The sequence below is a fragment of the Sinocyclocheilus anshuiensis genome, unplaced genomic scaffold (genome assembly GCF_001515605.1).
Source record: "Sinocyclocheilus anshuiensis isolate Anshui unplaced genomic scaffold, SAMN03320099.WGS_v1.1 scaffold1203, whole genome shotgun sequence".
Classification (NCBI taxonomy): Eukaryota; Metazoa; Chordata; class Actinopteri; order Cypriniformes; family Cyprinidae; genus Sinocyclocheilus; species Sinocyclocheilus anshuiensis.
In genome coordinates, this window is record NW_015539980.1 from 660,930 (window position 1) to 687,312 (window position 26,383).

The following is a 26,383-nucleotide window of genomic DNA, read 5'->3' on the forward strand; positions in this document are numbered from 1 at the left end:
TGAATCAGGTGTGTTTGATTAAGGAGACATGCAAAACATGCAGTGTTGGGGTGCCTCCAGGACCAGGGTTGGGAACCACTGATCTAGAATATAAGAAAGTTTGCTTTTTTGAATTAAATCACAAAAAATAAAGAACTTTTCCATGATATTCAAATTTTTTGAGATGCCCGTTTGTGTGTGTGTGTGTGTGTGTGTGTGTATATATATATATATATATATATTAGATTATACAGTATATACAGGTATATGGTAATATTGTGAAATATTATTACAATTTATAGTAACTTTTCTATTTGAATATATTCTAAAATGTCATTTATTTCTGTGATGCAAGCTGAATTTTCAGTAGCCATTACTGCAGTGTGACATAGAACACACATTCAGAAATCATTCTGATACACTGCTAATAACAACTATTACTAATATTTGAGCAGCAAATCAACATATCGGAATGACTTGAGTTTTGCTACATAATAAATATACTACATTTTATTATAATAAACATAATATTAAATTAAATTAAAATATGGAAGTTATTTTAAATTGCAATATTTTACAATATTACTGTTTTTTATTGCACTTTTTTAATCAATAAATGTAGCCTTGATGAGCATAAGAGACCTGAAATAGACTCACTTCTTGTCTTTTGCGTTCTTCAGGGGAGATGATATCCAAAATGCCCAAATCTTTCACCTAAGTTTGAAATAAAACAATAAATGTACTTATTAAGAATCAGCAACACTCTTTTATAAATATTAACCTATTTCTATTTAATACATGTGTTTTGTTTTACATTTAAATTAATAATTTAATGCAATACATGCACTGCATCTATGTCCCAAGTTAAAACAAATCATAAAACTGTTTCTCTGAAGTCTCTAAATGTTTTATGCTAATGCAGGTATTTCACAGCTCTGACACTTCTCCCCTCTCAGAGGTTTCAGCCACAGCTCGATCTCAAGCGAGTGGCCCTTCAGCAGGGATTTGGTCCTCTTCACCTGTTGCAGTTGACTCCATGTCATGTACGCTGCTCTGTAGTTCTTCACCACGATGCCCTGATCCTCCTCCAGTGGCTCGGTCGGGGAGAACTCATCGTCCTCTGTGCTCAGGCTGCTGGCGTTCAGGCCTCGCTCCTTGATCTCCTGGTAAAACCGCGGCTCTGTAAGAAGATAATGAACAACTTTCAACCCGCTGCAGCTCGTATAGTATCACTTTTTAAGTTTCTGGCCTTAGAAGTTCTACAACAATTATTGAAGGAATAACAATCCATCTCACTTTACCCAAAAAACGAATTAAACTGCATTGGTAGCATTTACAATAAGGTTCCATTTGTTAACTACATTATATTTTAAACATTTACGAATACTATAATCAAAAGTTGTAGTAGTTTATACAATTTAATGGACCTGAGCTAACATGAACTAGCAATGTTTTATGTTTATTTAATTTTAAATAATTATTTAATATTTAATGGATGAACTAGTGTTAACTAATGGGACTTATTATAAGGTGTTACTGCTGAATGTATAGTTTTTTGAGGTGCATACAGTTCATCAAGGCAAACTTAGAAAGTTCACAATGCTATCTGATTGGATGGATGGATAGATGAATGGATGCTGTATATAGTACACTACCTTATGTATTTAAACACATTTTTTTTTTTACCATCTTTAAATGAGCCAGCTTGCTTCCTGTTCCTGATCCTCCCCAATGTTCTCTGCGAGGAAAGACAGCATAAATACATATGACAATGTGATTTTTTTTTTTTCTACAGGGTGAAAAACTTTAAAAACTTAAACTTAAAATAAGAACCTTGTACACACAGGTATTGTCATGTTAGAATAGAAAATGGTCCTGTCCAAACTGTTGCTATAAAATTAGAAGCACACATTTCCCTAGAATATCATTATATGCTTTAACATTAAACATTGTACTCATGGAAATTACTAAAGTAGTCAAACCTGATCATTAGAAGGGGGTGTCCCAATACTTTTGGCAATATAGTGTATGATTAAATGAATCGTTGCCAAATCTTACAACATGCCAGAAACATATTATTCACTGCAATGATCCAATCATAAAATCTTAAGTATTTGATTCTTTAAATCTAGATTATAAGATGCTTATAATAAGATCTAGATATAAATGCCTCCAAAAAAATAACACTCCCACAATATATTTCACAATGTCTTATAAAATCAAAATCTTGATTGTGGATTCAACCAACTATGTCCATTCGAAAGCATCCAGGTGTGTTTAATAACAAAATAAACCGAAAGCAAGACACTTGCCTTGCGTCCTGATTTCTGTGCTTGCTTTTGGTTGCCCGCCTTCTCTTCACTGAGGGGTGTCAGCATTTCTGTTTGGAGTTCACTCGGCAAAGCGTCAAGATTCAGACTAGTGACGGCAGCACGATACGATTTATTCCTGCGATTTCTCCTCAGCGAAAACCCATCGCCCGAATCACTGTCATAGTCCTCCCAGGAGAGGTCTGTGGGCTGCAGGCTGACGGGAAGGGTCACCACGGTGGTGTGGTAGCGGTTTCTTGGGCGGCTGCTCACAGCCAGGTTCTTGGGGATGAGCTGTCGAGCGCCCTGCCTGCGAGCCGCTTCGCTCTGGGTGCTGAGCACTACAGTTCTCTGCTCATCCTCTGGGGAATCCACTCTGGACAGGTCAATGCTCGAGGACGAACTTCCAGACGGCTGCTCCAGCTGAAGCACCGAGCTGAAGCGGCTCTCCGGAAGAAGGAGAGACTGGTTCCCCGTGGAGCCATAGGAATTTCTGTGGGACATGGCACCTTCACCCGGTTCCCTGGTCGGCTGGAGAAAAGTGTTTGTCACTTGAAGAACCTCAGTTTGGGGTCAACAGCAGACCACAACACTAACCTGTTACAACAGAGATGGGTGGAGTGACAGACTACTCAGCTGTAATTCTGACTGAATGTAATTTGAAACTGCAAGGGTGGGAAGCCTTTTCACGGTAAAAGATCTCAACGGAAGACAAGGGCAGGTTAGGAGCACTGCAGGTGAACAGAGCTTTACAATACCTGTAAAGAAATATTCACTACCTCTTTCCACCCATTAATGAAGCATAAGTGAAAGTTATTATGATCTAGACTTTGCTAATATAATGTAATTATCACCTGAAGATAATGAAATGAAACAATTCCAGCTCACATTTCACTCCAAAATCAAAAGAAACCAATAGCATAAATAAAATGAAGCATACGTTTTGTTGTTGTTTTATATTGGGACACGATTTTAATTATAATGGTTAAAATAAAATACTTTTGGGATTTGTAATTCCATTATTCCCAATAGGGACTGTTATTAGATTCGCATTACTGCAATTCTTGATTGCAGTAAAAATTGGTTAAAAAAAACAAATAAACCCCCCCCATTCAAATATGTACAGGTGCATCTCAATAAATTAGAATGTCGTGGAAAAGTTCATTTATTTCAGTAATTCAACTCAAATTGTGAAACTCGTGTATTAAATAAATTCAATGCACACAGGTTCTCTATGTTGCTAATCTGTATGCACTCTGTGTGTTGCAAGATTAAAAATAAATAAATGAATAATTAAAAAAAAAGGAGTGCAGACCATTTTATTCTTTTGAAATTCAAAACAGCATAAATTATTAGCATCATCATAAAAACTACTTAAAATGATATATTACGTCAAGTCACATTTATTTAAATTGCCCTCTATACAACACCGATTACTTCAAAGCAGCTTCACATTAATAAACAGGAAAATAACATTTAACGTTATAAAATGTATAAATGACGAAACAATTTGAAATGCAAAGGAGAAGACCGATTCAAAGTTCATTATTTACGAAATGAGCAAGCAGCTCTACAGGAGGCAGTTGTGTCACATTAATTATATTAACTCTCGTTTAAAAACTATTAAATAATATATTCATATGTAAATAGCCTAACATATGAAATATAACAATTGTAATGATGAGTAATCAGAGTTGTTATGAAATAAGCAAGTATCATTTCGGTTATAGGCCTATACTACATCAACGTGTGTAATATTAGGTTACAGCATAACACATAATTCATCTCATCTTGAAAGTGCGCTGCATGCAGCTCTGTCTGTTTTAATTCTATTTTTACACATTGTTCACCATTATCAAAGCATGATACTCACTGCCGCTATTAATAGCGCCTTTTTTCCGGGAATCCTCTCACACCTGTTTGGAATGTCCCTTGATGACGGAAACAGGTGCACAGATCATGTTCAGTTTCGTATAATACTCATATAATTATAAAAAAAAAAAATGGATGTAAAAGGTTCTTCACGGAACCACATATGCCAATAAAAAACTTTATTGTGACAAAACAACATTATAGTTTTCTTGACATAGCTGTTGGATAAACGACACTGCTGCGGGAATATTTTAACATATAACTGATCCTAGTCATCTGGATAAACAACTCACTGTAACTGCATTTCACGCCCAGATTGACTAGTTCTCAAAACAAAGAGCATTTTAAGTCCGTTTAAAGGCCATACATAAATACAGGATTGACTTACCCGGCTAATATCACATGCACTGTGATTCTGAAAATGTGCAGATGTCAGATTTCTCTGCACGGATCCTGAACATATATATTTTAGCAGAACTTCAACGCATTCCTGCACCTACACGGCGTCTGTATCGCTCGCGCTACGTCACTCCAGGTGAGCTCAGCCACACCCACCGGAACTTCCTCTAAATCTCACACAAAATCAGTAGCAAACGTTTGTATTTCTGTACATACAAATGAGATAGCATTAATTTGTGCACTTATGGCCACACATAAGATGTGGAGGTGTTTTATTCATTTTATTTTTTAATATAGTGGTTTTCTGGTAGCCTACTGTAATGGTAAAATAATAATAATAATAATGCACATTGCGCCATCTGCTGGTAAAGTGTGTCACTACATAAGCTAAACCTTCATTGAAGTTGATTCTTCTGATTAAGTGAGGGTAGTTTTATACTTTTATTTTTGTAGTATGATGTGAAATTAACCTTTCTCTAACCGTAAAGTTAAGCTACTGTCGATAATAGAAATAATTGTATATATATATATACAGTGTTGGGGGTAACTCATTACAAGTAACGCGAGTTACCGCAAAAGTAACGTAACACATTACTTTCCATAAAAAGTAACTAGGTAACGTCATTAGTTACTTTTTTTATGGAGTAACACAATATTGTAATGCATTACTTTTAAAAGTAACTTTCCCCAACACTGTATATATATATATATACAGAGAGAGAGAGAGAGTATCATATATACATATTGACAAATTCAATTCAGTGATATTTCAAGATATTGGCATTTGTAACCTTCAGTCCTGTAACTTAACTTGTGTTTATGAACCTTCAGCATAAATAAAATAAAAATAGTAAATTCTATTAATGAATGTATTAAATTGATTAAATTGCTTATTAAATGAAAGCTATCTTCTATTGTTATGTTAAAATATAACATGAAAAGAACAGTTTAAGCATGAGCAACTGGACTGTCACTTGATATAATGTAATATAATGTATTGGATGTGTTTTTGTGTGATGTGTATTAACTCTTTCACAGGCACAAATTGTTGTTTCGATTTTTATTACATTACTGTTGCCACTGGGAAAATGAAAGTTTACAATAGTCTGCCTATGAAAGCCAGGCTGAAAACAGAAAAAAACATGTAACTGACCCTGATATCATTGGCCAATAAGAGTGTATAAGTATTTCTAAATGGAGAATTCATTAATAATTATGAATAGAAAATGTTCTAATGGCAATGACGTTCACATCTTTGTTTTCAGCATCATTATGGCATCTGATAAACGAAAGCAGAATGTTCCCAAACTCAAGGAGGACCATGCTTATCACTTGTAGTAACCTATGTCTTTTTTTTTCTTTTTTTTTTTTACAGTTGTACAGAAAAAAAAAACACTCAAAATACATCAACTCTACCCATCGCACAGTCAATGACACAGGACAGACATATTATATGCATGTGTAAATATACACACACATATACTTTCTCACACATGCACACACACACATACAGATTCACATCCGGCACTTTTCTGATGTCTAATTACTTGAAATACATTAACAAGCTACAGTTGCCAAGCAGAGAAGGAAAATACAGCTTCATTATTGGGGAGCGCAGCATGGCTGAATACACCGTCATGATTTCATGACATCCTTTCCCCCGCCAATGTAAACGTCCTGTAAATCTCAGTACAAAGGGTGACCGGGATGTTTTTACTTAGACCATCAGATGCAATAGAATATTTAAGACATTGGCTTCTCTTCTGCAATTATGGGGTTCACTATAATTTCATAATCTGTTTTCATTAGTGGTTGTTATGTAGGTCTGAAATACATTCTGAGCTTTGTTATTTGGGAAGACTTATTATAAGTTGTGATCTCTGACTCCACCTTTTGGTGAAACATGTATATGTACAGTGCAAAGAGACTACTGGTAAAATGCTTATTTTTTTGCATTTGTTTCTCTCTCTCTCTATATATAATGTATCATTTCCAAATTGCGTTTTTTATGTAAGAAACATAGATGCACCATAACACAAAGTGTCACTTACTTTATGTAAGAATACATTGTGCCATAACACCTGTTCAGGACTATCATACTTAACAGATTACATAAAGTAAACTTAAAAAAAGCTTTCAAGCACAGTAGCCTACATGTGATTTCCTTGACATATATGTTCTACTTATAATTGAAAATATTACTAAAGATTTAAAATGAGATGCTAATGGGTCAGGTGGGGAACGCTGCAAATGATTTTCAAAACAGGTAAACAATGACCACAGTTAAAACATTAGTTTCATTCATTTTTTACCCTTTAACGGTACAGTGCATCTTCAGAGCTCAACAACATGCAGGATACACTGAGACTCAGACGAAGCGCTGCTGAAGTGCTCATCGAGCAGAACGCCGTCTGGTTTGTGTCTAAAGGGTCTGGCAGATTCTCAACAGTGTCCTACAGTTATACACCAGCAGAGAGCTGTGCGAGAGCCGAGGGGGTGACGGGGAGTCTACTACTGTTTCGCTATGTCGCCTTTCTTTAAAATAATCTGCCGCTGCCACGGCGCCAGCTTGGTTTCATCGTAGCCTAGCGTTCGTAGTCGCTCCAGTTCCGACTTCTCCTCGTTCTCCTTTTCCATTCGCCGCCGTTCCTCCTCTTTTCTGCAGGGACGAGGAGAAACAAGAAAAGTTGGTACATTCACGTTTTTGATCAAATGACATCATGCACATTAATACAATCCAAATGTCAGAAACAGGAACAACTTCTATCTAGAACTATCACTAGTACTGCTATCACTAGTCAGTGTCTTACCTTTTATGTTCCCTGTCCATCCAGGAGTGGATAAAAGAAATAGAGGATTACATGTATATGTTTACATTTTTGTACATTTGCCTACAATATACTACAACAAAATAAAAAAAAACTAAAAAACACTACAATGGAAAATACGGTTTTACTTACATTTTATCACTTTGGTATTATAATCCACACAAGACATTGAAAGTAAAAGACAGAAAATTTACAGATTTGCATGGAAGAAATGTCAGGCATACTAAAGGCAGTTCTAGCTATCTTAATCATTAGTTATGAATGATATAAATAAAGCTATTACTCTTATATTACTGATAACTGTAATATTACTAGTGATATTACTATGGTATTTGAAATTGGCAAGCAAAACATGTTCATTCTTCAAGATAAACACTAAATTGAATTATAAATGTGCCACATATATAATCAACTTTACCACAGTAGTAAAAACTAGAATGTATAGAAAACTTGAGGTTGACGGTTGAATGAGGTTTACAGACAATAAACAGAAAAACACAGGAGACAGTCAGAGGCAAACAGAAAGACAAAGAGCTCTGGCACTTTAACTCGCCTCTCTTCTTCCATCTTTTTCTTCATGATATCTCTCCTCCAGGCAGGCAATGAAGCCAAACGGGACGCCTCTTCTTCAGCCTGACACACACAGAGAAGATCAGAAAAAATTTTTTTTTTCACTACAGTGCCCCAAAAAAAAAGGGATACGAGTCTATAAATACAAACCACAAAACCAGTATGAAAACATATCTTCAATTGTGGAATACTGGAAACACTGAAAAGCTGAATAATTAAACTGATATAAACATAATTTGTCTGCATTTAAAAAAAAGAACTAATCTTATCACCGTATAAATAAACAGGATTTCACTTCATAGGCCTGCATGTGAAAGAGAGTTTCAATCATGAATGTTGCAGGCCATGATAAATGTGTACTGAACATATTCACAATAGCAAAGCCACTCTCACTATATTGGTTAAGTGCAGTTTTGGGCTGTTATATTTAGAGGTGGACTCAAGTGCTTCAGTGCAAACATACTAACACCCAATCTTTGAAAAATGTCATGGTTATTGGGCCAAAACACTTTAGCATATTCCTAAAATGTAGACAGTTTCTGCTCTCAGACAGGCGGTGTGTGCACACAGTGTGAAAAGTGATCTTCTTCCTCCATTAGATGTAACTATAGCCCAGCGGAGGAGGCGGCTTCTCCTTCTTCAGCTTCTCATTTCCCCTCAGCGCGGATTGATTACCTCAACTCCACATCACTGGTAACAGCCCGAGTATCTATGTAAACGAATCTGTGTCTTAATATTTCATTATTCCCCTGGGAATTACATGCCAAGAAAAAAAAAAAAAAACAGAGGTAAAAAAAAATATATAATAATAATAAAAATAGATCGATGAAGATGCTTAGGTAGATAAAGAAAGTTTAGAGAGTGCAACTAGGAATGATAAAACACGCTGATGGCATTTCTTGCCATATAAGAATCAGATTAAGCAATTAGGTGTTCTTCCATTAATAATGTAATACTGCAATGATGGGTTGCCTTCAGATTTTGACTAATAATTAAACAAATGTAAATGACGTTCTGTATCAGCTCACATAAATATATAATCTGTCCATAAAGAAGGCTTTACTGAATCTATAGAATGCAAAGACAATCCATTGTTATTGAGTTGAAAGGTTTGTAAAAGTTACTAAAAACTGCATTTAAGAGAGATACTGCAAGACATTCTCCAACAGAGAGATACATCTATGCATATAGAAAAATATTCTGCTAAATCTCACGAAAATGATATATTTCACATAAAATAAACATTTTGCATAAAGAAAATACAGCCTATTTTTGTACCATTATACACTGTTGCATTATATTTATGACTGTTTCCCCCAAAACTGTCTATAGATATTTTAGAGTTTATTTGTAATTTTCATTCGGCTCTTACTAACGAATCCTGTCTGGACACAATGATAGATAGATAGATAGATAGATAGATAGATAGTGTAAGGGTAAAAAATAAGCTTAATTTTCTTCATTCAGAATAAAATATTTCTTTTCATTTTGGTTGTGGAAATATGACCTGAAATATAGCTCTGTGAAATTAACCCATTTGGTCACGCTTCATTTTAAGGTTCAGTTCTCACTATTAAGTAACTATTAACTACAACTTTTGCCTCAATACACTGCTAATTTGCTGCTTGTTAATAGTTAGTGTAGTTGCTAGGTTCAGGTATGGGAAGGATTGAGTGAGCTAATATATGGTCATGCAGAATAAGGCATTAATATGTGCTTTATAAGTACTATTAAACTGCCAAAATGTTATAAATAGGCATTGTTATAAGCAACTAGTTAACAGTGAGATGGTCACTATACCAGTGTGATGGTCCTTAAAATAAAGTGTTACCACTCATTTGATATAATCAGAGAGCTGTCACCTAAAACATTTACCTTAAACACTTACCTTAAAATATACAACACATGCAGCAGAACAAAGTTTTAACATGGTGCTTATTTAGTATCTGCAATTACATACTTTTCCACTTGAAATTCTTTCAATGCTTGTGGAGATGAAATCACACTTAGACTACTGTCCTGCCTTCTTAAGGAAATGGCAGCTAAATGCCCTCTAAAACACAGCTTGAGCTTGACTCCAAAAATAGCTTTGATGCCATAGTTAACTCTCTAATTCTGATTTAACTCTTTAGCTAATTAAGTTAATGGAACCTAACTAAAAGTTCATTATTTGTAGAGCAATTAATTATTGTACTAAGAAATACTATTAAATGGAAACAGTGGCCTTTATTAAAAGCTATTATTAAACCTTATAAAGGTGTTCAATCATTTTATTAAAATTATAATAGGAAATCACAAATGAAAATGAAATGAAAGTGTCCAATCATAAACTTTAGATTTATTTAATTTTGTAAGTATTTCTCAAAAACGAACAAACCATCAAACTGACACTTCAAACGTGGAACAATATAAATGTCAATGTTAGGTGTAAAAAAAAAAAAAAACTCTTATGAATACCAATTGCAATAAAAACCTTCTTAAGTAGAAATCCATCTGCTTTTCAAAACCTCTTGAAAACAACACTGCCAAAAACAATTGGTAATAAAAGACAATCAAACTGAAAGATAAACAATAGGGCAAGAATTCTTACACATCTACAAATGTGTCATTGTTGAATGAATAAAGGCATTGATTATGTTCAGAAACTAAGAGTTGTGTGTTCTTAAATAACTCAAAACACGGCAAGAACACTAAGAGGGAGCACGTTCCTTCTTTTCCTAAACAACAAATCTGATCATTTCCAAATAATTATGCAACATGCAGAACAAACCATTTAAAACAGATGATATAAAACACATTTTAGCTGTAATCTATGTCTGTGATACTCTCAATTGTAAGTTATACAAATAAGAACGAACAACAGTTAAAAGTTACAAAATTTGAATGGCTTTTAATAAATGAATCTGAAAGAAATCAATTCATGAACAAAATGCTAGTTTTAAAAATGGTCAGAATACTTTTACATTTAATTTCAAGAAAATGTATTTTGAGCTTCATTGATGGATGATTTAAAGCAGTGGTTCCCAACCCTGGTCCTTGAGGCACACCAACACTGCACATTTTGCATATCTCCTTTCTCAGTCTGACACACCAGTTTCAGGTCTTGGAGTCTCTACTAATGAGCTGATGATCTGAATCAGGTGTGTTTGATTAAGGAGACATGCAAAACATGCAGTGTTGGGGTGCCTCCATGACCAGGGTTGGGAACCACTGATTTAAAGCACTTTGAACAGACAGATATGACTGTTGAAATGAATTAGCACACTTAAAGCCTGTGTGTATTATTCGACTGTTTGAATCATACACACTCAGTGAAAAGCTGATATTCTGCTAGAAAGACTGCAAGCTTTCCGTCACTTCACCTTGTGATATGTAGTGCTATGATTTCTATGCATTTATTGTTTTATCTGCATGATAGCAATTTACAAAATAAATACATTTTACACAGCTTGCAGCTGTTTGTAGGCTTTTATTTGTCCCTGTGTATTTGTATCTCTAAAGCTTTTCATGGCTATTAAACAAATAGATATATATTTCATTCAGCATGATGCTATTAACTTGAATTCTAAAACCATTACAGCTCAACATTAGATTGCTTCTTCTGACATTTCCGGCAGTAAACTGCCTCAAACTGCTTGCTGAACTGCTTAAAGCATCTCCTGATGATTGTGTTTCATCCTTCAAATAAGTTGACCTGATAAGTCAAATGTCAAACATCTCAGCCTCCTTCTCTTTCCAGAAGGCGAAGCTTCGATCAATGTATCTAATAATTTCCTCATTGCTAAACTCTTTAAGTTCATAGATAAGCTTGATGGAGTCCTCATTGGGCTCCTCTTTAATATTTGCTGGGCTCTGTTCGTTCACAGTATTAATGCATGGGGCTTGTGTCTGGGGGCTTTCCGCTGTTGCGGTTGCTTGCGGTACTGCGTTTTCTGACTGTGGTGCATCCTGTGCTGCATGTGGTAGTTGAACTTCAGTACTACTCTTCTGTATTTCCGTATCATTTATAAGAGTCTCAGCTGAGTTCTCAGAAGTGCCCTGCTGGGTGGCCGCTGCAGAGTCGTCTGGGTGTTCATTAGGGACTTCTGGTGGTGAAACACTTGGGAGATCTGCATCGGCTGGAGCGTCTTGCGATATATTCACGGATGCCTGCAGAATCTCCGGAGGCAGAATGAGCTCAGCCGCTTCCAGTAGCCCACTGCCCTCCATAGAGTCACCGAAATACTTCACCTTGATATCTTCGAAGCCATCCGACCAATCGCGTTTCCCACTCTCAAGGCTCTCCATGACCTCTCGGTGGAACTGGCGGATCACTTCCCACGGATGACTGCCTAGTCTGTCAAACATCTCGTAGCAAAGCAAGTGGCGAAACTTCCGTTCAGTGCGCGACATGTTCATCTCCAGAAGCTGGAAGTAGCCTAGCATGAAAAGGTCAAGGGTTAGACTCTCATATTGAACCGGAGACCCATTGATGTGGGGAAGGAAGTGCTCGGGCCAGTAGATCATCTGAGCTCGACTGAGTCTGCGGATTTGTCGCGTGGGCACCTGGCTCATAATGGTCCTCCAGTGGCCAAGAAGATTTCCCACCACCTGTCTCTGTTTCATGAAATACAGCAGCTGGTCATCCTCCGTTTGCATGGTGCCATCTGGCTTAGCTAGGTTGTGATAATACAGGGAATGGGAGTCGTTCTCCTCGACACTCAGAGTCTTCCCTCTACCTGAGCACTTGTAGGCTTCAGTCATTGTGTACTTTCTCCAGTGCTCCAGGAACAGAAACACAATCCTCTCCTTGCGCATCTCGATGCACTCCTGGACGTAGCTCAGGTCCGTCTGCACTTCTAGACTGCGGGTGAGATGCTCTGAGGTTAGTGGATTCGTAGGCTGGTCATGATGCTCTGAGTCAGATGATCCAGGCCCAGTGTACATCAAAGGTACATGGGACTGCGTTATAGGTTCCTCATTCACCAATGGTAAATCCTGATCTATCGGCGACCCATCTCTGGCTTGCGAGAGGCTCTCACTTAAAGAGAACAGCAACTCGTCCTCCAGGATGGGCTCTGAGGGGTAGCTGCATTCACTAACCGCCGGCAAGGACCTCGTCCGCTTGTATATGCGGTTTGCTTTGTCGTCCTCGTACATTGACTGGCTATGAATTTCATAATTGGCTTTCAGGCTCTTCACAGACACGCCACACTGCTTAATCTCCTTCTCCACCTCCTCTCGAGTGGAGAATGATTGCGATCGGCCAATGCTTCCAGAATTTGAGATCCCCGTCTGGCCTTTTCCACTCTTCAGGCCTTCGTACGTATATCCTTCATTGATCATTCCCAGAATATCGATCTCCTTCCCGCCCAAAGTGGCGAGCAGAATGGCCATGCTTTTGAGCAGCGTGGAGATCTTGCTGCACCAGGCAGGCAGGTCTTCTGCTTGCCCATGAACCTGTTTGGGGTTGACAGAGAAGTGGTCTTGGTTCAAGGCTGCAGACACAGGTAGGAGTTGCTTCAACTCTTGCTCCAGCTGTTCCAGATCTTTCTCCACCTCTGTCACTTTGTGCATGACCTGGAGGTTCTCGATCTGCTTCTCAATGCGGACGAGGTCGTCCTCTGTCATCAGTTCCCCAAAGGGACCCAGTATAGCATTGTGCACGTGTGAATAATGCCAGTCTTGGGCTTGATAGTATCCACTGGCAGCAAACTAAAGTAGGTTCAGAGGAGGATATAGAAGGGAACAAAAACAGAGGTGGAGTGCTCTTCAGCCTGTGGATCCGATGCGTTACATACACGCCTTTAAAGCCTCTTCACCCCAAACGTTTCAAACTTTACATGAATTTAGTGGTGCGATGATACTGCCTTGATTTGACTGAGTTGACTTTACTTGCAAAAGAAGCTTCAGGGAAAAAATGTAGCGGAGTCTGGCAAGACTATTTGTCTTGAGTTTTTGTTAGGATCTATTAAATATGTGACCTCGGACCACAAAACCAGTCATAAGGGTCAATTTTTTGGAATAGCTGAATAAATAAGCTTTCCATTGATGTATAGTTTGTTAGGATAGGACAATATTTAGCCGAAATACAACTATTTGAAAATCTGGAATCTGAGGGTGCAAAAAAATCAAAATATTGAGAAAATTGCCTTTAAAGTTGTCCAAATTAGGTCCTTAGCAATGCATATTACTTATCAAAAATTAAGTATTTATATATTTATGGTAGGAAATTTACAAAGTATCTCCATGTAACATGATCTTTACTTAATATCCTAATGATTTTTGGCATAAAAGAAAAATCGATAATTTTGATCCATACAAAGTATTTTTGGCTATTGCTACAAATATACCCCAGCGACTTAAGACTGCTTTTGTGCTCCAGGGTCACATATATTAAAACATACTCTGGGTTGTTTTTAAACGATTGCCTATGGACACAATCAGTGACATGCTGTTGAATTCTACAAACAATAATTTCAATGCAATCCTCAATTCGTAAAAAGGAGCAGGAACTATATTTTCAGTAAAACACTTACTGTGGATGTATAGGCAAGTGGGCCAGTGCATTTAAAAGCTCATATTTTTTTTGTAAAAGCACTTGAATATCTCATTAGTTACTATTTGAGCTGTGAAGTTGCCTAAACTGTCCTTTTGAGTTGGGACTACTAGGAGTTACGAGTTACCACCAGCATAATATTTGTGGATAGACTGTGCATAACTCAGCTCCATGTAAATACGTTTTGTTTATGCATGGAGCTGATATGTTATGTCTCTTGCTGATATGCTTGTGCAGATATCAATCAAACTGAGGTTACATTTTTTGTCATAACATGAATTAAAATATTTTGTACAGAGAGAGGGTTGGTAAGCAATTCTGTAACAACACTTTCATGACACCACAATGTTAAAGACTTATGGCTATAATACTGAAACAATGTGATAGCTATATATTTTGGAGTGCTGGCCACTTGTTTGCTAGTATTTCATTGTAAGTGTATTTAAAGTAAGTGTTGTATATTGTAAGTGTATTTACAGTATGTTCCCAAGTCTAAATTTAATTCCTGTAATTCCACAGCCTGCCATAGATGCTGTCCATATAGACATTCATTTGAAAGTTACCCAGAAGTTTCCTTTAAGTGTGAAATTCATGTGTACTTTATCTGTCAATTATATTTAGCTCATGTTTCCAAGGGACTTGACTATATGCACATGATCTAAAATAATAAATAAATAAATACTGAGACACTTTCAGGACGTTAACAAGATGTATGAAGGTATAAGAAAAAAATAAATCGCTTAATGAGTAGAATGAGCAAGACGACCAAGTGCACTTCATGCTGTAAGCTCCAGTTGCAGTGTGAAGGGGCTTTGCATCACACCACTGAATCCCCATGTAAAAACTTAGAGCTGTCGTGCACCATCGCCAGTAAGCCACATTCAACTAATACTTCCTTAGTAAATGTCAAACCCACTTAGGCTTGTCTTGAGATGGTCACAACAGCCCCAAATTAAACACTGCATCACTCAACACACAGTAAAGGAAAAGCCAACCAAATGTCACACTGCAAAACACTCCCTTGAAACCCCACACTATGAATCCCAGACCAAAACTGAAGATTGAGTTTTATTTTTGGCTTTCAGACGGTGACTTACCATAAGCTGAAACCAACCTTGTCTGAGCAGTAATATTAAACTCTTAAAGGTCTAGTTTTACAAATCAGAGCCAACTGTAACTGTAACAACTGTGTGTTTGTTTTACCCGCCATTTGACTTTGCAGTCAAGTACATGCCAGAGGGACACATCGATGTGTTCACAATAAATAAACATATATATGAAAGAACAGAGTAGACAGCAAAAGGGATTCGATAATGCCATCTAAGGCAAGAATAAGTAATCTGGCCTATTTTACTGGTACAAGATGTCATGAAAAACAATGTTCCTTGGACAAAATATGTACAAATATACCACTCTCACAATATTGTTCAGTCATTGACAAATAATATCTCACCCCAACACTAATTCTCCATCCTTGCATCTATTAACAACAAATTTCTAAGATTTATGTGCTGACAATTCCTGCTAATCCGAAAATGGATTTATGAAATGATTCAGAGCTGCACAGGTTTGCTCATTCACACCACACTGCTTTAGTTACCCTCAGATATCATAAACTTATCATACAATTTATCATTCATGGAGAAGTGAAAGATCACATGCATAATGTTTGCAATTAGCTCTTGCATATAGTTTTTTAAAACAGAAAACTCAAAAATCCCCATGCAGACACCCACTGCTCCACTATCCTCCATGTAGACAGATCAAACCTCAATTTCACAGCTATGACTTACATTTGAAATCATAAGCATTTTTAAAATCTAAAGAGGTGATACTATAGCTCACACTGCTAAAACTACAGGAGGATAGCGCTGAGGTCAGAAGCTGAGAAAATGCACTCATTTCCATTTATTCATTGTAAAATAGAGTTCATTTTATAAACATCATTGTATATAAACATTTAAAAACAACTGGGTATAACTATGAGACTGGCTGTGTTCAGAAGGGAAAACTAGCTTAAATATGATTATTTTGTATTTTAAATGAAATATTATCTTAACAAATTTTAGAAGTCTTAAAATAGCTTATATTACTTTAATTCATCACAACTGAAATGGAAGGTCAATTACGGTGCATTGTATGTATAAAGACAATTTGCATACTGTGCACAGAATACATTTGCTGCAGAAACTGTAGTATGAACAGTAGTATGTTAGTATGCTATTCCGAACATTTTAGCAATTATTTAACATACTTAAGGACCCCATGAAATGCCTTGACATAATTTTCTCCCCTGCATTGATGGATATCCTACTGAAACAGGAAGTGGGGCAACATTGAGGAGTTTTTCCCTGGTTTAACCACAAATGGTTGGGAAAGCACATATATGGAAAAACTTTGCAACCAATTAGAAAGCAACTAGTTCACTATTAACTAGTTGCTTATTACCATGCATATTACTAGCATACTGGCTGTTTATTAAAACTTATAAAGTACAAATTAATGCATGACCATATTTTAGATCCCGTAACTATGGAAACCCGTTTCTGCCACCAAAAAAAAAAAAAAAAAAAAAAAAGGTAATTGCAGCTATTTATCCCAAAATTCTGATTTGTTGTTTTTTTCTCAGAATTGTGAGATGTAAACTCGCAATTGCTAGTTATAAAATCAGAATAGTGAGTTTATGCCAGAAACGGGCTTCCATACTTAACCCTATGCAATACCTAAACGTAACTACTACAACAACTACCTTACTTACTATCAATAAGCAGCAAATTGGGAGTTTATTGAGGGAAAACTCTTAGTTAATAGTGAATATGTGTTCCTTGATCTAAGGTGCTACCAGACACACTGATGAACTATGATTTGCTTCTTTCTAATGCTAGTCAGAGGCACATATCATTGTTTGGGATTGGGCATTTTCATTCTAAGAAGCATTTTATGGGACAAAAATTTGTCATCAGTCATTTTTTTTGTTTAACCAGATAATAAAGACTACTTTGTGCGTGCATGTGCATTTTGTCGGCTCTTAGGAATAGCTAGCATATAAATGACCTTAAAGGAATAGTTCACCCAAAATGAAAATTTTGTCATCATTTACTCACCCTCATGTTGTTCCAAACCTGTACTGATTTCTTTCTTAAGTTGAACACAAAACAAGATATTTTGAAAAATTTAGTAGGGAAAGAAATACTATGGAAGTCAATGGGGGCCATCAACCAGCATTCTTCAAAATATCTTCTTTTGTGTTCATCATAAGAAAGAAACATATACAGGTTTGGAATGACATGAGGGTGAGTAAATGATCACAACATTTTCATTTTTGGGTGAACTATTCCTTTAAACGCATGGACTCAAAGCCACAAAACTCCAATTTTGATTCGTGGGGTCTTTAAGTATGTTATGAAGCTGTAGTAATGTTGACATTTTGGATAAGAGATGCACTGCCTCAGCTTATGTTTAAAACACCCACCTGCTTCATCACTCACCTTTCTCTTGTTCTCTTCCTCCTCCTGCATCTTCACTTGTAGTTTCCTCACCATCACCTGTCTCTTCCACTCTGGGATGGCTCGGCCCTGCTCGTCATGTGTGGGCACCAGACTCTCTACGTCCACCACGCTGGACTTGCTCTGGAAAGCAGGTGTATTTCCGTTGACAGCAGTTGCGAGCTTCTCGCTGCTCTGTGAGGTGGACAGGTTCTGGGGCGACCCTCCGCTGGTCGTGGGAGCGGGTGGAGTGGGTGGGCAAGCAGGCGGTGGAGACTCTGGCTTTGCAGATTGGGTGTTGTTGGGCTGGGGTTTTGGCAGAGGCTCTGGCGGCGATGACGGACGTTCCCCCTGAATGTCAAAACGATCAATCAGAATAGAATGTTCCAGACAAAAATATAGACATGGTCACAGCTGGCTTAAATAAAAAAAACCCTCTTAAAAATACAATTATATCAATAGTTCTTTGTAGCATCTAATGATCTCATCTAAACAACTCTCATCTTATAAAGAATAGGGTTAACTTGCAATGTGGATAATGATTTGTGCTGATCAACATTTTTTATCCTTTATTTATACAGCACTTTATACAGTGCAGGTTGTTTCAAAGCAGCTTTACAGTGCTTAACAGGAAAACAATGATTCAATGATGCAAACAGAAATTAGTTCAGCTCTAGAGCAGCTCTGAAAAGACAATGGTAAACAATAATGAGTCAGTTGAAATCAGTTCATTGTTGATTCAGTTTGGTTCAATAACTGTGTAAAGTCCATCAATTATGAAACGAGCTTAATTCATAGATAGATAGATAGGTAGATAGGTAAGTAGGTAGGTAGATAGATAGATAGATAGATAGATAGATAGGTAAGTAGGTAGGTAGAGAGATAGATAGAGAGAGAGAGAGAGATAGAGAGAGAGAGAGAGAGAGATAGAGAGAGAGAGAGAGAGAGAGAGAGAGAGAGAGAGAGAGAGAGAGAGAGAGATAGCTCTGGAGAAAACAGTAATTTCATCAGTTCAGTTCTCATCCACTAGTGTCCGTGCAGTCAAGTGAACAATATTTCCAGATATTAAGTGATACATTATTGGCTGCATAAATGTGATTGTTTTTTATCTTACAGACTTTTTAGTTTATTTTTGTACAATAAACTATTTTTGATGTGTCTACTATACTTATCAAAAACCATTTTTCACTGTTAAAGGTTCTTGAGTTGGTTATGGTTCTTTGGAAATTAAAAATACTTTTTAAACAATGTTCAATGAACACAGGTTCTTGAGATCAGTGTATTAGTTTCAGGATTCTTTAGAGCACCGATACATTAAAGAGGTCATATGATGTGTATTTGGTGTAACAGAATATGTTGACATGCTTTAATGTTCAAAAAACACATTATTTTTCAAATACTGTACATTATTGTAGGTCCTCTATGCCCCGCCTCTCTCAAACGCTGAGACTTTAGTCTTTGCAACTTCAGGGATCTTATCTATGCACAATCAGCTTGTAACACTCCAAAGAGAAAGGGAAACTTGAAATCGCATCATATGACCCCTTTAATGATTTTCTAAAGAACTAAAGAACAAAACATTCTTTGTAAAATAAAGTTATTTTTGGCATTATAGTATGATTGTGTTCAGAGTGTTCTGGAATGACCATAATTCAGAATTCCTAATAATGAAAACTTGTATTTATGCCATTACTCTGCCATTTAGGAAAAAAAATTATATTAAATTTTTTTGACTGTTTGACTGAGTTCTTTATCGTACACTCTCAGAAAAAGGGTACAGAAGCAGTCAATGGGGTGGTACATTTTCAAAAGGTTTTCATTTAGCTACAAATATGTACATTTAAGATACTAAAATGTACAAAGGCATACCTTTATACTGTCCCAGTGACAGCTTTTGTACTTGTTTTCTGATGATGTAATTAATTTCTTGAAATTCTCAGCAAATTAAGGTAGCTAAAAAAGATTTGAATGCTCCTCTGTCATTTCCTCAATTGCGTAACTTTAATAAATGTGTGCTATTGTATTGCATCGCCCATAACTGAGTTACACAAGCCTCACACTAGTCTGCCTGAATTATCCTGGACAATGGATTTGGTGCCAGATCACGGAGCTGCACTCTTATAATGATCCAAACTGCAACTTTATACCCTGAAACTAACTTTGTTCTGGATTATTTCATTATTTTTTTTTGTGGCCATAGAAGTTACATTTATATTTTTTGGGAATACTGATCTATATTTTAATGTATCCATCTCTATAATGTATTATCGAATACAGAATTCCTCTCTCATGCACCTCAAGAAATATCACTGACTCCTGTCCATTGCTATCTATGTGCCATATCCAATTTGGCTTTTGTTTCTATGGATAGTCATTAGCATTTCTAATGCAAACACTATTAGGTCACATTTCAAGCCAAACAGTAGCAGTCACACTCAAATGAGAGATCAAAGGTTACAAATAGACAAGCGCTATAACTCATTTCATGAGACAAAGTACTTTTGATTTATGAGATTTACCATTAGGAATAAACATAAAGCTCAAAACAAGCTCCTAAGTAAAACATTCATAGGTAAGAAGTAAATCGGTGAAAGTAAGGGAGCGTGACCTACATTGTTCGCCGCTGTGCTGCTGTTAGAGTAGACGGTCGTGTAGCCTTTACTCTGAGGTGTTGGCTTCAGTTTTGGCCCAGCTTTAATTTCGGCCAGAAGCTCAGAATTATCTCCAGTGGGGGACATCATGTTGAAGGATTTATTGCCTGTGATAAAGACAGAGGGAAACTGAGCCAGGATGGATGGATGCATGAAGAGAACGAGAGAGAGAGACACACCGGACAAGCTTCTATCTCCCCTAAATATTTAATTCAAAACCCCAGACGTCCAAACAAATGTCTGAAGCAGTCAGTAACTTGTGTGCTGGTACTAAATAGTTCCCAATGAAATGAATCCACTCACTGAATAAAGTATAAAACATAGAAAAGACTCAGGTAAAGCTCAGTTTGAAGAAAAGCGAACAAAGAAAAGGTCAGGCCTTTGTTGAAGTTTCAACCATCAAAATGATTTCAAATCTATGACGCATTCGATTGCTCTGACCACTGCTATGTATAATATAATATGCATAATTCTTTACAGCAGGTTTGGTGAATCTGACTGGAAGAACAACAGTGGCTGGCAAATGAGGACAAATGGGATTTTATGAGAAAATATGGAACTTATTCAATTAAAGATTATTATATAACATAATCTACTTGACCAAAAGTGGCCTCTGCTTTAGTCCCATAATACATTACAGTGCCAGGAAACAAAAGGTTGTTGATCTTTCAACAATCTTTAAAAAATCCACACATTCGTTTTGCTGCTTTAACCTGATTTTATCCACTTTATATTTACAAATTTAACAATGTGAACAAATTAAATAATTAAAAAAAACTATTAAATAAAGGAGATAAATTACATATAACCAGAATGTTTAATCCACCAGAAGAGCACAAGAGACTTTCTAAATATAAATACAGCATAAATCTACCCTGCAATAAAACCCCGTAAAAATGAATTATTAAATAAATGGACTAAAAAATAAAAAGAAATAAATACATAGAAAAATATATGAATTTAAAATGTATAACTACTCAAACTATTAACATAACTTATTTTCTTCTTCAACATATGAACTGAAATAAACTACACAATATTGCTAAAGAAATAATCAAATAAACGTACGTCACCTGACTATTGTTTTTGATTGAAATCTCCAGAGTGTCTCGTAACAGACGTGCTATTGTTTTGTCATAGCTGTGGTCATGAAAAAGTCTTCTCAGACTGAGAGAAGATCTACAAGCTCTCCTCTCTTCCCGCAAGAACAAAAACCACTGCGTTCGCTTACTGCTGGTGGCTCATCACAGTTGGGGGAAGTCTGAACGGATCAGCGGTAATCAACTCTGACAAGAGACGGCTGCCAAATTGGAGCTGGATTTGAAGTCCACTCACTGACCTTACGTCCTCTCCTCGCTCTCACTGACCCTCCTCTCGCCTCACACTTGTTCCTCCAGCTCTCCAGTGGATTAACAGAGTCTCACATCACATAAACATGACAGAACGACAGGCCATTTCTGTTGATGGTCTGTTCAGAAGATGCTTATAAATCCATTCATACCCTACAACTGACCATGCAAAGACATTCCCCACTAAAAATAAATAAATAATTTAGTGCTGTCAAACGATTAATCGCGATTAATGGCATCCAAAATAAAAGTTTTTGTTTAATATATGTGTGTGTGCTGTGTATATTTATTATGTAGATATAAAGATACACACATACAGCATATATTTTGAAAATATTTACATGTATATATTTTTATTATCAAACGATTAATCACATCCAAAATAAAAGTTTTTGTTTACATAATATATGTACGTCTACTGCGTTATATTTATTATGTATATATAAATACACTCACGTGCATGTATACATTTAAGAAAAATATGTTGTTTATATATTAAATATTTTTTTTAAATATAAATTATATGAATATAAATATAGACATGTAAATACATGTAAATATTTTCAAAATATATACTGTATGTGTGTATTTATATATACATAATAAATATACACAGTACACACATATTATGTAAACAAAAACTTTTATTTTGGATGCGATTAATCGTTTGACAGCACTAGTATTTACATGTATGCATTTATATTAATATAAATTATATCATGTATAAATATGTTTAATATATAAAGGTAACATTTTTTTTTTAAATATATACATGCATGTGTTTGTATTTATATATACATAAGAAATATACACAGTACACACACATATAAAATAAATAAATAAATAAACCATACTAAGATGGCCTCTTAGCTGGTTAAAACTGGTCTAGTCCTAATTAGCTTATAGAAAACCTCTTTATAGCCAGCAAACAAGACCAGCTAAGAAAAAACAAATGGAACTAGCCATAAAATTGTTCACAGATACAATAGCAAAACTATATGTTTATCAGCTTTTAAAGGGATGTGTGTGCAAACTCTGCGGTATTTTGGAACAAATGAACTGTAACGTGGTAGAAACTAGTCAAATTAGAGAGATCGGCATCTGCATTTATTTGATTGAAAATACAGTAAGATTGTGAAATATTGTTACATATTTAAAATAACAGTTTTCTATTTAAAAATATTTGTAAAAATGCATTGCTGTGATCAAAGCTGAATTTTCAGCATCATTACTCCAGTCTTCAGTGTCACATGATCCTTCAGAAATCAGTATAATATGCTGATTTGCTGCTCAGGAAACATTTCTGATTATTATCAGTGCTGACATGGACAGGTTGTCTGACATGCCCTAATCCTCAAAAACCATTAGCAAAACAAGAAAATATGGCCCAGATTACAAATACACAATTTTGCAACTGTGTGCACTCACCGAATGAGGTCCAATATATATATATATAAAAATTGATTCAACTCTGAAGAATCTAAAGATTTCTGACATCACTCAAAATGTTAGCACGTATATTAAAGTATTTAATCAAATAATATGCAGGCAAATATTGCTGGTAATTACTATATTGAGGCATATAAATGAAAATGATTGTATATCATTCCTCCTTGTGCTCGTTTAGATACTTTGCCCAACATGACCTATTGCTAGTTCAAATAAATCATCATATAGCTTAATACAAACGCAATGTACGTTACCTTCAACCTTGACTTGGCAAATCTTCATTCATGACCTGTAGCTAAATATCACTTTAATATAACTTAAACAAAGGCAATCAGAAGAACTTGTGCCTGCATATGAGCAGAAAAAAGAGGATCAGGATGTTCACAATAGCTGTGCATAGCGAGGAATGATGTGGCGTAGGATGAAGGCGCTGCGTTGACGGCACAGCAAGTCAATAAGGCCGCCCACTGTTTACACACCTTTATACTCATTCATTAAAGCATGACTCACTATGCGCAGACTAATGTCAAAACATGCCACTTTAATAGATGAACTGCTTGTAAATTCAGTTTATTCCAAATTGAAAGTGGTTTTAATTCCACAGGGATTTTTCTGAGGATGAGTCAACATGAAATCAAAATTCACACCATATTTACTTAATCTTATTGTGCATGGTTCACCGGTGCATTGTATTTCTCAAAATTAACTTTCATCAAAATATAATAGCTTTCTCTGTGTCTCTGATGTCATCAAGCCCTCTTAGTTGTCAACCAATCACCTGGCTTCATTCTGGTATGCCACGCCCACTTTTTTACAGCCATTTACAAAATAGAAAAGTTCCATCCTGTGGTTTTTATCGCCATTTCACTCAGAAAACAGTGTTGGGGGTAATGCGAGTTATACAATCAGATTACTTTTTCAGGTAACTAGTAGTGTAACACATTACTTTCAAATTTACAAGAAAATATCTGAGTTACTTTTTCAAAATTACTTTGTTTTCCCATTTATTCACTCCTGACTCCTCTCCTGTCCCGTGTTGAGTGAAATCGAGAGTAAGGTGCAAAGTTTCTTCCTTCAGCCTGAGGCTTATTCATTTAACTTTTGGTGTGAAAGGGCCTTTATAGTTGCCAAAAATAAAACTTTTTAGGTTTTTTATTATTAAAAAATACAAAACAAGCCCAGCTTAGTTGACAAAAAGTAAAGCAAAAGTCATGTAATACATTACTTTCCATCAAAAGTAACTAAGTAACGCAATTAGTAACTTTTAACGCAATATTGCAATGCATTACTTTCAAAAGTAACTTTCCCCAACACTGTCAGAAATACGTCAGTAAAACTGGCTGTGAATGTCATTTCATGTTGACTTCACTGTATTTGTGATAAAGTGGTTCAACGACCTCACTCGCCGCACAATTTCATCAATCAATGTAGCTACGCTATATAAACAATCACAGCTGATGTGCCAGAGTCCCCGCAGCATCTGGGAATTCTGTGGGATGATCGCAACTGGGATCACAGAAAAATCACGCTGGGTGCTGTGGTTTCTTTGGCTATCTGAACTAGTGAGAAGTGCATGGTAATATTGAAAATATTAGGTTTACTTCAGCTTGTGGTCCAGTAGCCAAATAAACGACACACTCGGTTCTCTCGATGAAGGGAAAGAGAATAATTGGAGTAAAGAACGAGACATAAATACAAACACACACACATAATGAGGCTGGGGGGAAATACTTACTCTTCCTCTGCCGGAGTGTTTCTGGAGCAGGGGTGACAGAGGGAGACAGATCCCCTCCTTTAGAGCGATTGCGTCATGAAAAGAGAAGAATATGGAAAGCCAGAAAGTGTCCATGCAAAGCAGAGAGAGACAGATCCAGGCAGACAGGCGTGGTGAAGACAGACGCAGACGATGAGAGGATGACAAATACAGGAAGGAAAGAGAGGAGATGAACAAACAAAAAAACCAAACACAATGAAACCTGTTCGCCTCTTTACTACATACAACCATGCAGTTGTGCCTTTTTTATTTTTAAACTTGTGGTCAAGGGTGATCTATAGGTAACTGAGAGTCGTATACTTGCTCTGAAAAAATTTGTTTTTAAAATCGGTAAAAAATAGAGCAAGGCTAAACACTAGATTTTTACATTGTCTAAAGTGCTTGCTTATATAAAACTTGCCTTCAAGCTGCTTATTTAGTTGTTATGTATTTGTTATGCAGTTGCTAAGGTGTTCCGAGTTCTTTTAATATGTGTAGGGTATTCTAAGTGGTTGCTAGGTCATCTTGGTAGCTTCTCATGTATTCAGGACAGTTACTAGAGCGTTGCTAGGTGGTTGCTTTTTTGTGTTGTGAATGTTACAATGGAATTGCTAAGTAGCTGCGAGGATGCCTTGGGTGGTTTCTAGCAGGTTGCTATGTTTTAGGGGCTTGCTTACTGGCCCAAGCCATTTTTACCCGTTTTATCATCGGGTGGGTAAAAAACTGCTTAGAAAAGGACTTGCACACCTCTTCTCAACCAGTAATACAATATGAACAAAAATCTGCATTATGAGTCACGCAATAAAGTTTAATACATAGGGTTATGAGTACTACTACCGGTCAAAAGTTTGGAATATTTATTTATTTAATTTTTAAAGTCTCTTATGGTCACCAAGACTGCAATAATTTGACTAAATATACAGCAAAAACAGTAATTTTGTGAACAATTTTTATTTATTTGAATATATTTTAAAATGCAATTTACTTTTGAGATGCAAAGCTGAATTTTTAGCAGCCATTACTCCAGTCTTCAGTGTCACATGATCTTTTAGTGATTATAAAAGAATGTTTTAATAAATAAATTTTTTATATATAAATATAAATGTTTTCTTTAAAAAAAACTAACACTAGGTTCTCTAATCTTTTTGTATTCTATCTATGTGTTTTCTTTTTATTTATTATACAATTAACAAAAGCAAAA

General features: G+C 36.1%; 2 protein-coding genes across 5 annotated transcripts in view; both read right to left on the minus strand.

Annotated features, from left to right (window-relative positions):
- Positions 1-4,720, minus strand: part of LOC107687119 (rho guanine nucleotide exchange factor 16-like) — an 18,707-nt gene extending 13,987 nt beyond the window's left edge. The window contains exons 1-7 of one of the 4 annotated variants that reach the window (XM_016484327.1): positions 4,549-4,720; positions 4,162-4,219; positions 2,886-2,988; positions 2,292-2,819; positions 1,666-1,717; positions 999-1,159; positions 637-693 (exon numbers count right to left, since the gene is read on the minus strand). In XM_016484327.1, the coding sequence (XP_016339813.1) occupies positions 637-693; positions 999-1,159; positions 1,666-1,717; positions 2,292-2,792 (771 nt within the window). In that variant the 5' untranslated portion in view covers positions 2,793-2,819; positions 2,886-2,988; positions 4,162-4,219; positions 4,549-4,720. Of the gene's footprint in view, positions 1-636; positions 694-998; positions 1,160-1,665; positions 1,718-2,291; positions 2,989-4,161; positions 4,220-4,548 lie in introns of all 4 variants that reach the window. The other 3 variants (XM_016484328.1, XM_016484325.1, XM_016484326.1) reach the window with 3 other exon arrangements.
- A 1,215-nt stretch (positions 4,721-5,935) lies between these two features.
- The window catches only part of espn (espin), an 81,900-nt gene continuing 61,452 nt past the window's right edge, over positions 5,936-26,383 (minus strand). The window contains exons 11-17 of the mRNA XM_016484368.1: positions 25,165-25,221; positions 20,593-20,738; positions 17,984-18,331; positions 7,941-8,020; positions 7,520-7,528; positions 7,370-7,381; positions 5,936-7,218 (exon numbers count right to left, since the gene is read on the minus strand). Coding sequence (XP_016339854.1) covers positions 7,071-7,218; positions 7,370-7,381; positions 7,520-7,528; positions 7,941-8,020; positions 17,984-18,331; positions 20,593-20,738; positions 25,165-25,221 — 800 coding nt within the window. The 3' untranslated portion in view covers positions 5,936-7,070. The remainder of the gene's footprint in view (positions 7,219-7,369; positions 7,382-7,519; positions 7,529-7,940; positions 8,021-17,983; positions 18,332-20,592; positions 20,739-25,164; positions 25,222-26,383) is intronic.